General features: G+C 53.9%; 6 protein-coding genes across 6 annotated transcripts; 3 read left to right on the forward strand and 3 right to left on the reverse strand.

Moving 5' to 3' along the window:
• Nucleotides 1-709: 709 nt before the first annotated feature.
• Nucleotides 710-1660, reverse strand: BKA78DRAFT_294324 (uncharacterized protein; the record flags this gene model as incomplete). The annotated part of the gene is made up of 1 exon (XM_066886326.1): nt 710-1660. One exon carries the CDS (start codon nt 1658-1660, stop codon nt 710-712), a length of 951 nt encoding a protein of 316 aa, XP_066745017.1.
• Nucleotides 1661-2130: 470 nt separating this feature from the next.
• Nucleotides 2131-3399, forward strand: BKA78DRAFT_248995 (mitochondrial import inner membrane translocase subunit Tim54; the record flags this gene model as incomplete). The annotated part of the gene is made up of 1 exon (XM_066884437.1): nt 2131-3399. A coding segment is annotated over one exon (1269 nt), but the record flags the coding sequence as incomplete, so codon positions are not given.
• Nucleotides 3400-9400: 6001 nt separating this feature from the next.
• BKA78DRAFT_351618 (uncharacterized protein) lies at nt 9401-10944 on the forward strand (the record flags this gene model as incomplete). The annotated part of the gene is made up of 4 exons (XM_066891206.1): nt 9401-9956; nt 10004-10062; nt 10113-10533; nt 10700-10944. The coding sequence occupies 4 exons, from the start codon at nt 9401-9403 to the stop codon at nt 10942-10944; spliced, it is 1281 nt and encodes a 426-aa protein (XP_066745019.1).
• A 1140-nt stretch (nt 10945-12084) lies between these two features.
• BKA78DRAFT_250346 (muts domain V-domain-containing protein) lies at nt 12085-15185 on the reverse strand (the record flags this gene model as incomplete). Its single annotated transcript, XM_066884559.1, is given in 4 exon segments — nt 12085-14193; nt 14213-14583; nt 14629-14739; nt 14786-15185. 4 exon segments carry the CDS (start codon nt 15183-15185, stop codon nt 12085-12087), a joined length of 2991 nt encoding a protein of 996 aa, XP_066745020.1.
• Nucleotides 15186-15214: 29 nt separating this feature from the next.
• BKA78DRAFT_310672 (3-ketosphinganine reductase-like protein) lies at nt 15215-16642 on the reverse strand. Its single transcript, XM_066888142.1, has 3 exons — nt 16498-16642; nt 16316-16447; nt 15215-16265 (listed from the first exon to the last, which is right to left on the reverse strand). The coding sequence occupies exons 1-3, from the start codon at nt 16609-16611 to the stop codon at nt 15423-15425; spliced, it is 1089 nt and encodes a 362-aa protein (XP_066745021.1). The 5' UTR covers nt 16612-16642; the 3' UTR covers nt 15215-15422.
• A 148-nt stretch (nt 16643-16790) lies between these two features.
• On the forward strand, nt 16791-19003 carry BKA78DRAFT_378684 (Sas10 C-terminal domain-containing protein). Its single transcript, XM_066892917.1, has 2 exons — nt 16791-17021; nt 17074-19003. The coding sequence occupies exons 1-2, from the start codon at nt 16829-16831 to the stop codon at nt 18810-18812; spliced, it is 1932 nt and encodes a 643-aa protein (XP_066745022.1). The 5' UTR covers nt 16791-16828; the 3' UTR covers nt 18813-19003.
• The last annotated feature ends 19 nt before the right edge of the window (nt 19004-19022 follow it).

A 19022-nucleotide genomic window follows, 5' to 3' on the forward strand; every position in this document is an offset into this window, starting at 1 on the left:
TCAGGCCGTCGTCTTCTGCCTGTTGAGGAAATCGAATGGCAGACGGTTGGGTGTGCCTCTCCTTCGTCCCACTCCGCTTCGCATCGTCCTCCCCGCCCAACCGCACATATGATTGACTTTTGCTTTTGTACTGTGGGTTCGCATCTACATCGCTATCCGGTCGCGAGATCATAATCTCTCTTCTATTGCTAGCAAGTGGGCGGGTGTATGCATGGCAAGCTCTTTGTTGCGCGCTCGTGAAATGGTGAGGTTCGCTTCCTTCCTTCCGGCTTGTCATCGCTCTCCCTCCCTTGAAGCTATTGCGATGCGTTTCCGTCGAGTTGGGATGCATCAATGGATTCAATGGTCAACATGTTCGACAAACAAGGTGCTGCTGTTATGCTCACCATTATTCCGCCATCAAATTGCTGGTGATTGGGTTTTCGGCGGAGGTCGGGCGAGTGGTGTCGATTGCGTTGTTGATTGTCTGCCAGCTGCTAGACGGCGGAGAGAAAGTTGGCTTCATGTGAATAGAGATGGCGTGAATGGGTTTCATTTGATCGGATGAGCACACACGATGAACGTGTGGAAGGGATATTTATTATATTCTGAATGCAACCCAATCCCGATCATTCAACCGTCTAGGATGATATTGCATGGCATCATTTTGAGACGCCCCTCGATATCCATGTCTATCAAATCATGCTGATGCTTTGAATGCACATAGTCCTCACTTCTGCCTCAGCGCCTTGCTCTTCCGCTTCTTGAATATCACACCCACGTCTTCGCTCTTCGCCGCGCCGGCATCCTCCTCGGCCTCCGTCGTCACCGGCGGTATGTCCGCGAGCTTTGCGCCCTCTGCTGCTTCGCTAGTCTCTGGATCTGGCTTCACGTCTTCGGAACCCGCCTCTTCTGTTTTCACTGCCGCGTCGTTGTCGTGCTCTGGCATAGAGGCTTGGGCGCCAGCCGCGTCAGGGTCGGGCTTGACATGCGGCGCATCATCCAGCGTCTCTTCCTCCTTCTTGACCATCGGCTTGCGCGCCGTGCTCAGCAGCGCCTCAATGTCGTCCTCCGTCGCCACGCCTTTGGCCGTCGAGCTGTACGTCTTGAACGTATTGCCCCAGCCGCGCTTGGGGCGCTGCGCACCGCCCTCGTTCTCTTCGTCATCGTCATCCTTCTTCCGTTTCCTGACTCCAACGTTCAATGTGCCGGATGTGTCATCGCCTGCGCCCTTTTGCTGCTGCTGCTCCCCGATGGGCTTGATCGCCACCGTCTCCCACTCGCCCACCATGGCCATCTCGCGCCTGTACTCATCCGGCACCGCGACGCCCATGGCCGCCAGCTGCGCGAGCTGCTTCTTGCGGTCCTCCACCGTCGCCTGCCGCTTTGGCTCTCGTGCACCAGCTGCCTGCCTTCCTCCTGATGCACCTGCGCCTCCACTTGTCGCCGCCGACGCCGACGAGCCCACGACACCATTCAGCCGCGCCACCTCATCTTTGGCGCGCTGCTTCTCGCGGTCTTCGCGCTCGCGGTCCCGGTGCAGCTCCCGCAGCGACCGCTGGATTGCGATTTGGTGCCTTCCTGTCGCTTCGTGTTGCTGCCGCTCGAATTTTGTGTCCCGGATGTGCGTCTTGCAGAACTTGCACCAGTATTTGGGCGTGGATTTCCAGTACTCGGCCATGGTGTGGAGATGGCGCGAAGGGTGGGTTCGTGAGAGCGGTTTCGAGGGGCGAGAGGACGTGGAGTTGGCGACTCTCGCGGGGACGAGTTTGAACGGACGTAGGGCGATTGGAGAGAGCAAATGTGGGTTGTGGAGGAAAAGTTGAGGGAGAGAGTTGAGCGCGACGTAGGTAGAGCAAGCCCGCGGGAGATCGACGCCAAGGCCGTGTTGACGTGCCGCCGACCAGACTCGAAATTTTGGACACCCAAGCTTCCTGCAAGCTCGCCCATTCCACCACCCATTTGCCATGTCCGAACCTCCCAAACCAGACGCCAGCGCTGCCTCGGCAGCGGCAGAGGGTGCTGCCAAAAATGCCGCGCAGAATGCGGCAAAAGCCTCCCAAGGCAACCCCGTCTTCCGCATGATGGGTCCGTCCTGCATCTTTTGAGAGGCTATCTTGGTGGAGCGAGCTTTGCTGATGCGCTGCGACAGGAATACCAAACTTCAAGTTCAGGCTGCCGTCGCGCAACTGGATGATCTTCCTGACCATCACCGGCACCTGGACCGCCGCCCTCGTCTACGACCGCCAGCAAAAGAAGCGCGTCCAGCAGAAATGGTGCGATGCCGTCGCCCACCTCGCCCGCGAACCGCTGCCCACAGACACCATGCCGCGGCGGATGACCATTTACCTGAGCGCGCCGCCCGGCGACGGGCTCATGTCCGCCCGCGAGCACTTCCACGAGTACGTCAAGCCGATCCTGGTGGCCGCGGCCATGGACTGGGACGCGGTCGAGGGACGGCGAGAGGGCGACGTGCGCGCTGGCCTGGCCGAGCGTTGTAGGCGCTGGCGGAAGCTCCAGGGCGAGGCGACATCGGAGCCGTTGCCGGAGGACGTGGACAGCGTGACGCTACACGCGCGGCAGCGGGCCGGCATCAAAGAGTGGAACGGCGTGGGCGGCAGCGTGGTCATTGGGAGGAATACGTGGAAGGAGTACGTCCGCGGTCTGCACGAGGGATGGCTGGGCCCGTTGGACAAGCCGCCAGAGCCAGAGTCGGCGCCGGAAGTCGTCAAAGATGCGGCTCCCGTGGCCACCACACCGTCCGACGATGCGTCGCCGAGCGCGCTGCCCAGCGCCACCGAGGAAGGACAACAACAGAGTCCTCCTGCTGAAGGCGCCGAAGGCGAGCAGAAGAAGGAGGGAGAGGAAGAGAAGCCGAAGAAGAAGACCCAACCGCCCCCTTTCATCCCCACATCCGCCTACCCCTCGGCGCTGCTCGCCCCCTCGACCCCCTCGGAACTCCCACCCGCAACAACCATCCCCTTCCCGCACATCCTCGGCTTCCTCAACACGCCCATCCGCATGTACCGCTTCCTGACGCGGCGCCACCTGGCAGACCAAATCGGCGCGCAAGTCGCCGCCGCCGTGCTGGCCGCGTACAAGCCCTTCGACGGCCCGGCCGAGGGCAGCGCCATCAGCATCGGCGCCGTGGCCGAGGACGACCCCGCCGCCGCGAGCTGGGAGCAGGCGCGCCTGCTGCGCGAAGAGGAGGGCGAGTGGCACAAGAGCATCCGGAAAGAGGCCGAGGCCAAGCGCGCGCAGGGCAAGGAGAGCGTCTGGTGTGACGACATGGTGCTCGACGCGCGCGTCGCCGGCCGCATGCGCAAGTTTGTGCTCACCGACGAGGACAAGGCTCGCGCGGCGCGGATCGCCGAGGGCAAGGAGGGCGTCAAGGGGCAGGTGGCTGAGGAGGAGTTGTAGGGCGAACGGGTGGATGTCATGTCATGTGGAGTGTGTTGTTGATATGTGGGATGCCACGTATGTAGCGATGGCGTTTTTTTTTTTTTTTTTGGATCTGGCCATTGATGGGATTTTTGCATCGGATCGACTCACCCTCCTCTGCTCTCAATGCTCAAAAGATTTAGAGATGTTGCTGTATGATAGAAAATGAAAAGTGTAGATTCGATGACTCCTGTAAGTGCCTGAGTTGCTGTGCGAGGAAGACATGCTGATATTGGTCACAGATTTGAGTCTACAGAAGTCTTGCAAGTTCGGGTGAAAGACGCCCTCACGAGACCACGCATGTGCCAGACCTGCCTGCAAAGCCTACAGCCGGGTATTTATATCAGCCTGACTCTTCCTCCGGCTCCTCTCTACTACAGCGTCGACCCTTGTCCAAAGGCCAAGTGCACGAAGAAGAAGCTACACAACGATCATCCTACTGCGTGGCTGCCCCCTGTCTTTTGTTGCCCGAGTACTACGTTCATGTCCCTCCCGATTCCTATCATCAGCAACTCAATTCACGCGCCGCATCGTAATCTGCCAACGTCGTCCAGCATCAACCTCTGAAAACGCTCCCACGAGGACGCAATTTTGGGGAACGTCCAAGTCTCGAACCACGAGCATCCAGACAAAAGTCTTTGAGCACTCAGCGTTGCTCCAAACAGTGCGCAAGGCGACTATCGGTTTTCCATAGACGCCCGCGGACCGGTGTGTTGATGGCTCGTCGAAGCCGCTGGGGAGGAGGGATTTTATACATGAATTCTGGGAGCCGCGTGCACGTGCTTACTGAAAGGCCAGGTGCCTTCGGAATACCTGATCACTCCCTCCAGGCCGGTATCCATTGATCAAGCTCGTCGTCGACGGTGGGCAGAATCTCTCCCGATGCCTTGGTGCAGGGGAGCTGGCAAGACCTGGTCTACAAACTTCCAAACCCAAGCCCAACCAAGTCCGAGGTGTGCGGTGAATTGACAAGCACACGGAAGATGAAAGAGGGACCGCGCTGATGTGCTGAAGCGATTCACGGTGTGCTCGTTGTCTGCAGGCGATGATGATCACAACGAGCGGCTGATGATGACACCCGCTTATAACAGTTCCTCAGTGGCAACTTGATGACATGGCAAGCCAAAGCGTTCGATGACGCCCTGTCGCATGTCTGAGGAGACGGACAGACGCAAAAAACAAAGTGAAATGAGTGACTGGTATTTGCTTTCCGGCATGGATTGCCAAGGTCTGGCCAGCGACAGAGCAGTGGGCAGTTTGGACATGATGAAACTGGTCGTGTCGGTGCCGCTGATGGACGGGTGAAAGATGCCAGAAGAGGGGGCTTTATATACTCAGCGGTCGATGCTCCGTGCACGTGGGCTTCTGGTCACCAGCTCTTCCGTGATGCGGTATCAGTCCCCAATGCGACTCATCATCACTCCGTAGTGGATCTCCCCCTGAGGCTTCGGGTGAGGGCCTGGAAAAAGGTCAGACTTGTTACAGCGAGGCACGAAACAAAGTGTCTTGGAACTCTAGGGAGGCGGCCTCCACAGCAAAGCAACAGTGGATGGCCTGATCGATTTGGAAGCCCGAGACCAGAGCGCCTCGATGGCAGTCGATGGAAGTTCGAAAGACGGAGAGGATTTGAGGAGATTTTATACCCTTGAGCGCTGTCTGGCACGTGGTATGTGAGTCACTCCGCTCTACCTGGTAGCACTACCTATTGGCCATGATCAGGTCCATAAAATATCCATCATCGACCTTTGATGATGTTCCTTGGAAGCGCATTTTCGACAAGGGGGCTTGGAGCGGCAACTCAACACAGGGAAAGCACCAAGTGTATTGACTTTCTCGCTGGCACCACGACAGTTCCAATTTCGGAAATTGGTGTTGCCGACACGAAGGGGCCTGCCTGTGGTCGTGGTCGATGGAGAATTGAGGGGTATCAGAATCAGAGGCTTATATACCCGGCGACTCCTTCCCAACGTCTCACGTGGGCGTTTGCCTTTTCATCGGCCATCGAATAGCTTCTCGAGACCGTCACCATCCCAGGATGATGCTCCAAGAAAAATTCGGGATTGTAGTCTGCGAGCGAACACCGACAAAACAGGAGAACCCCAGTTTCATCCTTTCTTGTTTTTCCCGACGTCTGATAACCTCCTAGTTCTAAGCGCTTGAATCCCTGAACAGCGGACGGAGTGGCGCTTTGCTGACCTTTCTTTGCAAGTTGAGAGGTCAGAGGTGCGGCCGAGGTTTTATATCTCCAGGAAAAGGACGACGCTGTATGCACCGACGGCTAAACAGATTGTCCAGCAGATGGGAAAGGCTGATCATGGCTCATCATGCAGGCGATTAAATTTGTCTCCACACATGGTCCTCTCAATTAATCCCCCTATATTCATCATCGTTGTCCGATGGTTTTCAAACGCGGCCCTTGATACTGAAGAATTGCCCGCTCAAGACAAGAACACTCAAAGGGCTGAATTTCGCAGATGGAGGGCCAGACCCAAAGAAAAAAGTAGACTTCTTTTGCGGTTTTCACAGCACCAGTCAATCTTCTTTTTGCTTCCGTTCCCGCATGCATTAGGTGGCGGAGCAAGCTTGTTGATAGATGGCCAGAAGTGAGGGGGACAAGGGCTTTATATACCGTCGAAAATGGCTCAGTGCGGAACCTTGCGGCTGAATCGATTGTCAGACAGCAGGGAAGAGATCTGCTGACCCATTCATGTGGTCGAAAGCGCGAGCTTGAGATGACTTCTTCATTCGTTTTGACCCTCTCCATCTTCATCGACAAATAGTGCTTCTACTTAACCTTTGACAAAGTTTCCCCTAGAACGTCCAGGAAAACAGCATGGCGCGAATTCCAGAAAACAAAACAACAAAGTCAGGAAAGAGACTATCCATTCAGCTCACTCAGAGCAAAAGTAGCGTTGTTCTCGTTGAGCCTTCCGGGAGAGGCTGTCAGTAGATTGAGGTCGTTGATTGACAATCGACTGTCACTGAAGCCGTGGCTTTATACCTCTACGCCTAGTCCTTCTCGTGCGCACGGAGTCACGCGCAAGGTGCAGGCAGTAAAAATTGGGCGAAAGACACATCAGTCGGAACAAGACCAGCGTGGGATGAGTTTTGGAGCGACTTTTTCTTTCATCTCCTTTTCGGCTCTCCTCATCAACACTGTTCAATGATGCTGGCCCACAGCGGGTGCCAGTGGCTACTGCTGAGCCTTGTAAAAGTGGCCTTGGGATGTTTGCACCAGGATATCCCAAACAACTGCGGCAAAAGAGTCGAGCCAACCTTTTTTTGGTGGTCCTCCACACGGCCAGTGGCAACTAACTTCCTTGTGTACGCGCGAAAGAGCAAACGTCGGTAGATTGTGCTTTTGGTGGTCGGTTGGGGCCACTAAACCTGGGATTTCATACCTTAGAGCAGGGTCCACGTGCGCTGTGCTCATGCGGAAGGTGCAGCACAGTCCTTAGGTTTACGTTGCTTGTCTTCGAAGGAGGTCATTCTTTGTTACAATCCCCTTCCAACATTTTCATCTCTATCCCTCAATAAAGCTGGGCGCTGACCCTAAAAAGTGCTTCCCCTGAAAATGTGCATGCAGACTGCTAGCTTCCGAGATAATAAATTTGTCCGGGAAAACAAGCAAGTGTTGCAAGTGTGCCACTTGTGTGCCTCAAGACAGTAGTAAAGGTTAATTTTCAGCTGTTGGAAGATTGATGCCGTTGATTGATGGTCGAAGATCACTGAGCCAGGAGACTTTATACCTTGACGGACGGTATTCTCTATCACGTGATGTTGCGGTTACGGAAGATGCGTGATCAATGGCACAGTAGGTGATGAAAGAAAGTGTGCATCTGAGAATCTCTATTACTAAGTTAGAACGCGTAGAGACATGGAGTATTCAAGTGCTTGATGCTTTAGACATAGAGAGAATTTTGCTCTTAATGGGTAGTTACAGGGAGCATTCAAGCGCTTGTGTTTGAAGGTGCGATGACGTGAAGCTTTCTTTCTTTACCTACTATAACTTTGAGGCAGTGATAACTGTTCACGTCACGATTTCACTCAAGTCAGTAACCAGCCCCTGAAATTGTTGCCCCTGAAACGATCAAGTCCTTCAAGAAATAGTCAAACATGTGCTCTTTCAGTCACTCAAGGGTTGATCGGTCGATGACGTAGAAATCCAAAGGGAAGCTGCACAGAGAATGATCGTTTTGTCTGCAGCTCAAAACCTTCCCCGTACATCCTCACAATGCCCTATCATTGTAATTTGACAATTCTCACCACCAGGATCCGACAAGATCGCCTGATGCGGACCTTGAGAGAAACTTTGGTGGTTGGCTGAACCACTGCAAAACAAACACAGTACAATCACGGTGCTATGTTGACTCGGATCCAAGAAACAAATCTGCAATAAGTTGAAGCTGTTGGAGGATCGTTAGAGGTCGCGCAGACTCCTCAGATTTTATACCCCTAGCTCGGCACATCATGTGCGCTTGTGGGCTTGTAAGTTGCCAGGACTAAGCCAAGAAGCGCAAACAAGTTCTGGCAACCCTATCTTCCCGGGTCTATCTCACCAGGCATCCATCCAAAGCAATTTGCAAGTCGTCATTTTTGCATCTCGGTGTACTTGAACAAATGATGCTCATCAACATAACTCCAACAGGATGCGGGGTGCCCCGTCAGCTGGCGACTTAAGATGGAAGTCCTGGACACAAAAGGGCAGAGCCACAACAGTGACTTTTTCCTGTGCAGCAAGGAACACTAGTATCATTCAGCGCATTCTCAAATTTGCTGACCGAGCTCGAGTGCCAGTGGATTGAAGTCAAACGAAGCCAAAAGCCTTCGAACGCGTTGAGATTTTATACCTTCGATTAGCCCACTGCGCTGGCCGTCACGCGGAAAGATCGACAGCTGAAGCCATGCGCCGACAAGGCAGGTGCAAGGCAGATGCCACCTGCCACCCAGCCAGATAGCGAGCGCGCTCGCCGCCCGATTCGGAAGCGACTGCCTCGACTTCGCAGAGCACCGCACCACGCCGACACCATCACCAGAAGCTGGCCATCATCGTGGATCAAAGGCGCGCATCTGGCATTTGCAAGCCATCACCAAACACCGGTGGCACCGGCGGGTCATCTTTATATTTTGCAAAAGCGAGTTCAATTTCCATAGTCCTCTGCCTCGTACATGTATAGTAGTGTTAGCGTACTTGGTAAGACTGAGTCGTCTCTACGGACTGAGGGTGCAGTAGAGTGAGATAAAACCAGGGCCGTATGGATAGGTGTGTGTTCGAACCCACCCGAGACCCCGACCCGAGTTTGCCTGCCCACTTCGGTGGGTTAGGGTTTTGCTCTTTTTTCCTCTGGCTCCATTGCATTGAAGTCATTCGATGGCCGACATGGACAGCCCGTGCCCAGCTGCTGCCCTTTTCATCTGACCTCGTCCTTTCCTCTCCATCCTCCATCTTCTCCCCTCTCCATCCTCGTCCTCAACTCATCCCTCACCACCACAATCGCCGTCGCGCAAGATGGCCCTGCCCTCTTCTCACCCAGCAGCAAGGGCTGGATCAGCTGGCCATGCCGTAAGTGATTGACGCAATCATTCTCCCTTCCACTCGCTGACATGAATGGAACAGCAGCCCACCCGTATCTACGACGACGACGCCCGCGTCGAATGTGCCCACACACTCCTCTCAACCATCCCTTCACATGGGACCGCGCCCAACTTCAAGTTCCGATCTAACGCCCAGGACTGGGTTGCATCGCAACTCGACAGACAAACTCGATTTCCATAATTCAGAGGCCAAGACCCAAACTTCGTGTACTCCAATGCCGTCGTTGATGTTACACAACTCCTCCGTGACTCCGGTCGCCTTTCTTTCAATGAACCAAAGGTGGGCTGTGCTCGCAACTACGCGACAGGATACCGCCAAGGTCTTGCCTCTGCAGAAGTAAAGAGTATAAACTCGAAGAAGCAGCTCATGCGAGACGTCAAAGCCATGGTTCAAGAGGATCTCAAGTCTTTCCACACGCAAATCGAGCAGGACCGCCAGAGCCACGCCAACTCCATCAAGACCATCATTGACGACAACGCGACTCAAATCAGCACTCTTCACACGGCTTTCCACACGCAAATCGAGCAGGACCGCCAGAGCCACGCCAGCTCCATCAAAGCCATCATTGACGAGAACGCGACTCGACTCAGCACCCTTCACACTGCCCTGACCACTGGGCTCGCATCTCTCAGCGGCGCCCCCCCTGAAAACACACCCTCTGTCAACAAGGTCGTCGACTCTGGTGGTGCTTCTAACAGCAGCCGCACGTTGGGGCTTGGGAGCCTCAACGGCACGTTTGAACATGACGTTCCCGGATCCAGGCCGCGCGACTCCCTCGAGTTCATCGACACGTTTGAATATGACATTTCCGCATCCAGGTCTAGCTTCAATGACACGTCAGGGTCTGAGAGCAGCCCTAGCACCACCTTTCCAGCACACAAGTTTCACACCAGCGGTGCGTTTGTCGATGATGTTCCCGCATCTAGGTCTTATACCTCCCGTGAGGCCAAATCCACGTCAATTCTTGGAAAACTCAATAAAACCCAGACCGTGTCTCTGCTCTCTCGCGACGATTCCCAGACTCACTTTCAAGTCCTGGTAACAAGGTAAGCGTCTGGTCAAAATACAATGCGCTCTTACTAACATCTCCCCCAAGCTCTACGATTTGTCCGTCCTCATCGAAGAGAAGCGCGCCAGTTCCAATGTCGCCCCGTCGTCGAAGAACCGTATCCAGTCTGCCAACGTCACACCGTCCCGGAAGCGCAGTGGCTCTATCATGGCCAAGCCAACTGAAAAGCGCGTCTACACTGGTCGTGTCACGCCATCCAAGAACATGCCAACAAGGACCACCCGTAGCACTCGTGCGAAAGCGAAAGCCCTCACCCCCGACGCTAGGCGCCTCCTCCGCATGTTCAAGCCCTCTAAGGACTTTGAAAGATTTAAAGGCATCAAGGAAACGGGCACCAATTACCTCCTCCTGAGCGGAAGGAACGGCAAAATGGCAATTAGAAAAACCGATTACAATGTCAATATTGGGGCGCTGCGTTACTTCATTCCAGGTGACCAGGACACAGTGGGTGAGGAAAGAAATTCAACCTAGGCCCAGCTTCAAGTCGTCGCACCTTCACAGACGCGAGCACTTGAGCACTCCCTGTGACTACCCATTAAGAGGAAGTTCTCTCTATGTTAAACGCATTAGGTACTTAAGAACTCCACATCTCTACATGTTTTGATTGGCAACAGAGATTCCCAGATTCGCAATTTCTTTCGTCACCCACTGTGAGGAGGAAGTTTACGACATCTGGTACCACGAGTATCGCCGGGCACTCGACGTCACCACCAGCGCAGGTTGGGTCTGGAATCCAATCAAGGATGTTCTCGTCATGTTGGAGAGCATGCCGCCTGGCACCGACTGGTCCGAGTTGGACGAGCTCTTCGCCTTGGCAAGATACAAGGACGAGGCAAAGCTCATACGATTGCCGTCCTAAGCGCTCAGGTCACTTCTTCCAAGCCTGGTTTGATACCACGATGGGTGAGGAAAGAAATCACGAATCCAAGATTCTTCGTCACCGAGTCAGAACACGTAGAGACATGGAGTGCTCAAGCGCTTACTGCTTTGAACATAGAGAGAATTTTCTCTCTTAGTAGATAGTCACAAGGAGCATTCAAGCGCTTATATCTGAGTGCGCGATGACTTGAAGCTGAGCTTAAGTTGCCTCCTGTGATACTGTCATGTCCATGCGTTATCCCTCTGGTGAATATCTTAGTTGGCCTATGGGCAGGCCAGCCTCAACATCCACCAGAGCGTCTTTCACAATGTGTTTCCTTGTCTGTCTGCTTTTCCCATGTCTCACTTACTTCAACTTACATCATCTCTGCATAGCTTGAGGCTTACCTTTAGACTCTTCCACTGTTGCTTTCACTAAACATCTTATCTGTACCTACACACCTATGTAATTCAGCTTGCTTAAGGTAGCACAGTCCAGAAAACAGTCTTCAACATTGCCTTTTCCCGTTGTGGCCTCCATTTGGAGCAAGTGTTGTTCTACAGCAGCTCATGGATACACTGCACGCGTGTCGCAGACATCACGCGAACGTCTTTGAAGATGGCTCATGAATACCCCGCTTGTTGAGGTACCCTCGCGTAGACGCGCTTGAGATGCTTCCTGCCGCTGCGAGCCATGACTGCGTCGGTAGGAGCGCCATGACTGCTTTCCTCCATCTTGTTACTGTTCACGCCCCAGACGCCCATAATTCAACCGTCGAGTCGTCAACGCCGAGTTTTGAGTGTCAACGAACGCAGTGGGCTTTGCTTACTGCGGCACAACACTTCGCCTGTACGTGATGAAATTTGGATTGACAAAACACCTACTTACTGTTTGTTTGCCGCAGCAGCCTTGGATGCAAAATGTTATGGACGTATAGTCTATCTTAAAAATCTACGGAGAAGTGCATGTGCATATCGGGTCGATACTCCTAATTCCCCCTTCTCTAATTAGCCTATCTTTCACCGAGGACTCCGAATCAGTTACGAAAAGCAAAATGAGATGCTCACCCTTCCCTCATCATGAGCAATTGAGAGCAAAAGATCAGAAGCAGCAGCCAGCAATCAATCCTCTCAAGCATCTTCAAAACGCATGCTCCTCGTACATGCTGCTCGTACTCGTCGTTCCCAGACGCCTGTCACTTTGCGAATCCGTCGTTGTCGTCATGGTCAGTACATCGTCCAAGATGCTGCGCGTACTCCTGCTCTCGTGGCCGTCATCATCGTCAAAGTCCACAGCCAGGAAAGCCCGCGCGACACGCTCGGCCTCTTGCAACTCTTCCGCTTCCTCCTCTGGCATGACGGCGCATGCGGCGACTAAGTTCTCGCCGTTGAGTGCAAGCAGGATGAGCTCTTCCGCGCGTCTGACCACTTCTTTGCTGATGCCGTTGTTTTCAGCGCACGCCGAACCAAAGGACTGCGTGCTGCGGCCGGGACGAAGGTTGTATAGGTAGGTGATTTGGTCTTCAACTGCGTCGGCCTCTTCGTCGACGCGGACCTGCATGTGGGCAAAGTGAAGATGCGGCGATGCTTCGATGAATCCGTGCTCAAAGATCTCGTGGAAGTGCGTTGCAGCGAGGACCTTGGGGCGTGCACGCGGTCCGCGATTGAGGAGATGAGACAGCACCCCCGCCATGAGCCCGGCACCGTCGCTGGACTCAGTCCCTTTACCAAACTCGTCGATAATGATGAGGCTTCGCGGGGTGGCGAGGGAGAGAGCAACAGAAATTTGTTGCAAGTCAATCATGAAGGCGCTTTGGATTCGTGACACGGACTCGCGGGTTGCTATGCGCGTGAGAATCTTGTCTGTGAGGCCGATTTGTGCAGACTCGGCTGGCACGAAGCTGCCAATGTGGGCCATGTAGACAATCAGGGCGACCTGCTTCATGTAGACACTTTTGCCCGAGTAGTTGGGTCCTGTCATGATGAGCATGTTTGGTCCGTCTGCGTCGTCAATTGAGCGTCTGTCAGTGTCCTGACCAGACACGGATGGTGAGGATCCATGCTCTTCATACTCTGTAAAGCCGACAAGATTTGTGCCATTGGCCACGTAGGATGGGACAGTGAGCTCTTGCAACAAATGTCGTCCTCCTTCAATTTTGACAACATTCCTCCTCTGCGTCACTTTTGGTTTCGTGAGTTTGTACATCTGGGCCCCTTTGGCCAGCGCAAGAAGGACGTCAAGCTCAGCGCAGATGTCTGATGTAGTCGCGAGGAGCCCCTCGTACTCGAGAACCTCTTGCGCAAGCTCGTGCGTAATCTCAATCTCTCGGTCGCATATCAAACCATGCACGTCTCCAAAGTGCTGATCCATTTCGCGCATCTTGTCGTTCTTGAAGTAAGCAATTTGCTCGCTGGTAAACATGCGCTCCCACGGCTCTTCGATGGGACCTTCGTAGAGGCTTGATTGAGTCTCTGGATCAATGGGTACTGTGGTGAGGAACCCAATCTGAGGGAAAAAGATGACGTTGATGTTCGCACCCAGCACTTCAGGTACTTCATCCGCGATCTGACGAGCAACCTGCGACAAAAGATGCTCAATGCCATCGTAGGTGCTCTTCATGTTGTCAAGCCTTTCATCAACTCCAGCAAGAACAACAGTCCGATGCTGTTCGGCTGACTGGTCAAAGTCAATGACCTCGCTGATTTTCTTTCCGACCTGGCCAAGGTCGTATCCGTCAAACCTGTCAAAGATCTTTCTGCAGATGGGAAGTGTCTCTGCACCATGCATCTCCCTGAAGGCGTCCATAATCTTCAAAGCGTGGTATGCGAACAATCGAATGGTCGTCCAAATGCCACTGGTGATGCCCATTTTCTTGCCGGATCCTGCATTGACGCCCTTGCGGAGGTTTACCATGACGACTCTCATGTTCTTGACCCTCTTCAAAATGCTTGTAATATTGTCCATGACAGTGCTGTTGTCAGGCCGCAGAAATACAGAAATCGAATATAGGCGCTGGTTGATGACATTCAAATCTGTGCTTGGACGAAGGAAATATTGTCGCAACAAGACCTTGCCTTGAGGAGTGCGAGCCAAATGGTGGAAAAGGCCATAGATTGACAAGCCTTCTTTTGATCCTGAGCTAGCCTTGGTAGGACCTTGATTGTGAGAGTGCGGGTGCGATTCGGACTGCATGATTTGTAGAGACAGCAACGTGTTCATGTTGAGAAACCTGTAAATGTTAGATGGGTACTTCGGCAAAGAGAGAGACTTGCATGTGGCCTTGAAGTGTGAACATGACAATCTGCGATACACGAAACAGCGCATTCCCCGCTGGACTGCCTGGGAGAAACGCATTTGCTCTGCGCCGTCGCAAATACGCCAAAACAGCGCCCGCGCAACCTGTCGTCACCTTGCAATCCATATCGACCCAACCTTCAAGTCGCAACAAATTTTGTTGACGGGCGACATCTGTATCATTCACAATGTCTGCTGTTTGAATATCTCCAGGCACAGTGAAGGTGACATTTGGACCTCTGTCCGCACCAATGTTGAGATTGACAAGCTTATTTTTGGCGCTTTCGTAGGCGAACTCGGACGCAGGACGAATGTCAAGCATGAATGGAAGAGCGAATTGGTCATCTGGGAGAGTTAGTATTCTCCGCGAACAACGCAACGAGGACCTACTTGAGCCATCTACGGAGCTGCCTCGTCTGCGTTCGGGATCAAGCTTGTCCAGGACGCCATCATCGACCCGTGTCGACACCAGAACAACAGTAGGCTCAATGTAGAGTTTGACTGTTTAGGTGAGCTTTTGTCTCTAATCGACACAACGATTTCTTACGTGCATCGACAACGTCGACACCACCAAGCCTCGCATCTTCCATGAAGTACAGCTTCTCTTCACGCGCCATGTAGTATGAGCAACCGACCGTCCCTTTTTCTCGAAGGTCCACGGCCATCACGATTTCGTTGAGCGCGTCAAGGTCGGCCTCATCATCGACAGGCTCAACCTGGGCGGGTGCACCCCTCAAGCTCGGAGCGGATGAGGGAGGAACTTGCGAGGAACGCCATTGGACCGCGCGACCGTGTGGTTGCTGTTGTGAGGGTGCCCTGGGAAGGGAGGATGAGGACGGTGCAGCCTGAGATCGTGCAGCCGTTGGAGTTTCTCGACCTCTGCGGCTGCTTGAGCTGGGAGCGGTGGTATTGCCCCTCCTTCGTCTGAATGCATGCTTCGGAGGCATCGTATTTTTTGAGGGACGAAAGAGTGGTTCGTGAGAAAGAAGAGAGTTGGATTGCGAGGCAGAAGATGGCGTGGAGGCACCGCATTAGCCGAGACCCTGATTGACGGTTGAGGAAGGTGCGGCGCCTACACCAGCAAAGCGCTGTCCTACTACTACCAGTCAATTATCTCTGAATGGCCTAAAGACTGCAGCCCCATTCAAATCGCTCTTTGCATTGCTAAGGCGTTTTCACCCAAATTACTGAGCTGCTTGACCAGCACCAGCAAGACCATGCGTCTTGCCGTACTTCCATGCTTTTCCATCCATGTCTGGCTGCACGAAGAGCCAAACGACGCTAGCGATCCAACTGAAAACCGTGTCAATGAACCAATTGTTTCTAGGACTGCCTGCAAGTACGCTGGCGCGCATTGCTTTGCCTAGAAAATTCGTTGCAATGAGATAGTAGCCCTTCTCCAGCTCCCTAACGGCCACAGCAGCCACCTCGTCCTCTGTTTGGACGGGATCGCCTTCTTCCAAGATCCTTGTAACGGGATGCTTGGTCTTTTCTTCCTCCACGTGCCCAGGAGATGCGATTGTGCCGGGACAAACCAAGTGGACCTTGATTTCGGGTGCAGCGATGCCGCTCGAGTGGTAGCGCGCACCGTTGTAGAATTGGACCTCTTCATGCAGGGCGTCGGCCAGATTTCTGAGAGCGGCCTTGGGTGGGCTGTAGGGAGAGTAGCCCGCAACTCCAACGAAAGCAGCAGTGGAAGACGTCATGATGAAATGTCGCGGCGGGATGGAGCCCATAGACTTTTTGTCAACGTCCTTGGATTTGCTCGGGTCCACCCAGGCCTTGAGAATAGACTTTGCCAGGAACGCGGCGGCAAAGTAGTTGATGTCCATCTGTTGCCGCATGACTTCGACGGATGTGTCCATGAGGAATGTAGGCGTGGCCATGCCAGCGTTGGCCCAGACAATGTCAGGAGGTTGGCCATGGTTCCATTCGGTCACTTCGCGAATGATGCGCTCGTTCTCCTCGACCTTGGTCACATCTGCGCTGATGTAGTGGAAGCGCTGCGAGGATTTGATCGCAGCTCCCTAAGGAGCACGGTGAGTTGGGTTTGTCACCAAGAGACGGCGGTACATACGGAAATGTACTCGAGGGCAGACTCCAGATTCTTCTGGTTTCGCGCAACAATGACTACATTTGCACCTTTTTGAGCGAGAAGCTTCCCAAGTCCTCTTCCCATTCCTTGGGAGCCTCCTGTAAGAAGAACAGTCTACGAAATAATCAGCTGAAAGCTTGTCGGGAGGTGCGATAGAAGCATACTCTGCCATCCACCTGAAAGTAGTTCTTCTTGCTGAAGAAACCCATAATGTCCAGAGCAAGAATGACGAAGAAGATAGAGAGTAGCACAGAGGCCCAGAACAAGCCTACGGCCATCGTACGCACTCGAGCTTTTGTGAGGTGTTCGATTCACGCGACACAGGAAGCGGATGCTTGGGCGTCGTCATGGTTTGGGGGCGGCGCGCTAGCACGAGTTCCGACAGGGATGCTTCACCGCCCTTGCCTCCAACCGGCAGAAATTACTTTCGTGCGCGGAAAAGTAGCGCAACGGTTCCACTACAACTCCTGCACGACCAACCCATTACTCTACGCCATGGCTAAGAAAAGAAAGGCTTCGGGCCAGGCATACGGCCAGCCCAAGTCCGACAAGAAAGAAAAAACGAAACTCGCAATCAACACCTTCGAAGATGTTGCCGACTCGGAGGACGAATTCCACATCAACCGCGACAAGATTCTCTTGGACGAAGGTCCGGAGGCAAAAAGGCGCAGAAAATGGCAAGAGAAAGGTGCGCAAAATTTTTGACATGACCGCGACTCGAGCACTGACATTTGCTGCAGACCAATTTCTCGAGCCGTCCGATGAGGAAGTCCTAGCCTACGACGACAAGTCCGAAGACGAGGACATGGTTGACGACTCCGAAGACGACCAAAACAGCGACGAACAGGAAGAGGGCGAAGGTGAAGAGGATGAAGAAGAGGAGGCTTGGGGCACCTCGAAACAAGACTACTACGACGCGGACAAGATTGAGACGGAGCAGGATGCGCTGGACGAAGAAAAGGAAGCCTTGCGCCTGCAAAAGAAGCAGCTGGAGAGCATGACCGAGGCCGACTATGGTTTCGACGAAGCTGACTGGGCTGCGGGCGAAGACGACGCCGAGGAAGGCGACGGAGACGTCATTACCGAGAAGCTGCCAGAATTGCAAGTCACGGACGACATGAGCCCCGCCGAACGTCTCAAGGCGCTCAAGACGAGATATCCCGAGTTCGAGCCACTGTCGAAGGAGTTTTTGGACCTACAGCCTCTGCATAAGGAACTCGCACTTGCAGCAGCGGCAGCTCAACAGATGCAAAAACAGCGGGCAGCCAGGACCACAGGCGATAAGACTCTCAAGACCCCCGCCGCGATCGTCAAGTACCGGGCTCTTTCTGCATACCTAGCGGCCCTGACCATGTACTTTGCGCTCCTCACATCCACATCTGCAAACGGCGAAAAAGCACTTGCCCTGTCTCCGGCCGAACTGCGCGATCATCCAGTGATGGAGGGCCTGGTACAATGCAGGGAACTGTGGAGCCAAGTCAAGGACATTTCGATCACCAACAAGATTGCAGACAGTGATACAAGCAACGAGCTGGAAGCTATCGAAGAAGAGGCCGATGCAGACGTCTCGCCCGTGGACGTGTCCGCCACGACCGACGTCAAGCCTGCCAAGTCCAAGAAGAAGAGCAAAGCCCAGCGCGCAGCAGAGGCCGCACAAGCTGAAGCGGAAGCCAAGCGGGCGGAGCGTCTTCGCCAGACCGAAGAAGAGCTTGGTGCACTTGACGCTCTTGCAGACAAGACAACCAAGAAATCGCGCAAGACCAAGCAAACCAAGCCTGAGGCTCCCGTGTTCGACAATGCAGAAGACTCTGACTTTGGTGACGAGACGGAGCTCACGGCTGAGCAGCTGGCCGAGAAGCTTCGCAAAAGGAAGAGCTTGCGTTTCTACACCTCGCAAATCGCCCAAAAGACCAACAAGCGCGACGCCGCCGGAAAGGACGCTGGCGGCGATGCCGATATACCATATCGCGAGCGCCTCAAGGACCGTCAAGCTAGACTCAATGCCGAAGCCGAGAGGCGCGGTAAGAAGAAGGCGGCGCCAGAGGAAGAGCTTGGTGGCGAGAGTGACGAGGAGGACAGGCGGCAAGCAAAGGAGATTCGCGACAACGCGGCTGACTCGGAGGACGACTACTACGACATGGTGGCGGCGCGGTCCAAGCAAAAGAAGAGCGACAAGGCGGCCGCAGCAGTAGCGTACGCCGAAGCAGCCAGAAAGGGTGCGCAGGTGGTCGAGACGGAAGAGGTTGGGCCAGACGGCAAGCGAAAGATTGGCTACATGATCGAGAAGAACAAGGGCCTGACGCCGCACCGCAAAAAGGACGTGCGCAACCCGCGTGTCAAGAAGAAGAAGAAGTACGAGGAGAAGATGAAGAAGCTCGGCAGCAAGCGCCAACTGTACAAGGGCGGCGAAGGCAAGGGCGGCTACAAGGGAGAATTGACGGGTATCAAGAAGGGCTTGGTCAAGAGTATCAAGTTGTAGGCATTTTGAGGAGTTTCTTGCGCATCGTTCGGTATACCAGTCCGGGGTTTCAAAAAATTCACCATCTTTTTCCAATCTTTCCAGACGCTCTGGAATACTTCTAGCGTGTTTCTGGAGGCAAGCCCACGCAGCAGCCAATAGCCTCTTCGACGCTTTTGCATTTCTCCCATCACCAGACCATTGACGCGAACAGCTACCCATCCACCTTGA

This window comes from Phyllosticta capitalensis (assembly GCF_038381095.1).
Source record: "Phyllosticta capitalensis strain CBS 128856 chromosome Unknown BKA78scaffold_4, whole genome shotgun sequence".
Lineage (NCBI taxonomy): Eukaryota > Fungi > Ascomycota > Dothideomycetes > Botryosphaeriales > Phyllostictaceae > Phyllosticta > Phyllosticta capitalensis.

What these genes read in the sequence shown, in the direction of transcription:
- BKA78DRAFT_378684 (XM_066892917.1), top strand. Translation starts at nt 16,829, where the DNA reads ATGGCTAAGAAAAGAAAGGCTTCGGGCCAGGCATACGGCCAGCCCAAG. An exon ending in CAGAAAATGGCAAGAGAAAG is followed by an intron (nt 17,022 to 17,073) that starts GTGCGCAAAATT and finishes CATTTGCTGCAG; the next exon opens with ACCAATTTCTCGAGCCGTCC.
- BKA78DRAFT_310672 (XM_066888142.1), bottom strand. Translation starts at nt 16,611, where the DNA reads ATGGCCGTAGGCTTGTTCTGGGCCTCTGTGCTACTCTCTATCTTCTTC. An exon ending in ACTTTCAGGTGGATGGCAGA is followed by an intron (nt 16,448 to 16,497) that starts GTATGCTTCTAT and finishes ATTATTTCGTAG; the next exon opens with ACTGTTCTTCTTACAGGAGG. An exon ending in CTGCCCTCGAGTACATTTCC is followed by an intron (nt 16,266 to 16,315) that starts GTATGTACCGCC and finishes CGTGCTCCTTAG; the next exon opens with GGAGCTGCGATCAAATCCTC.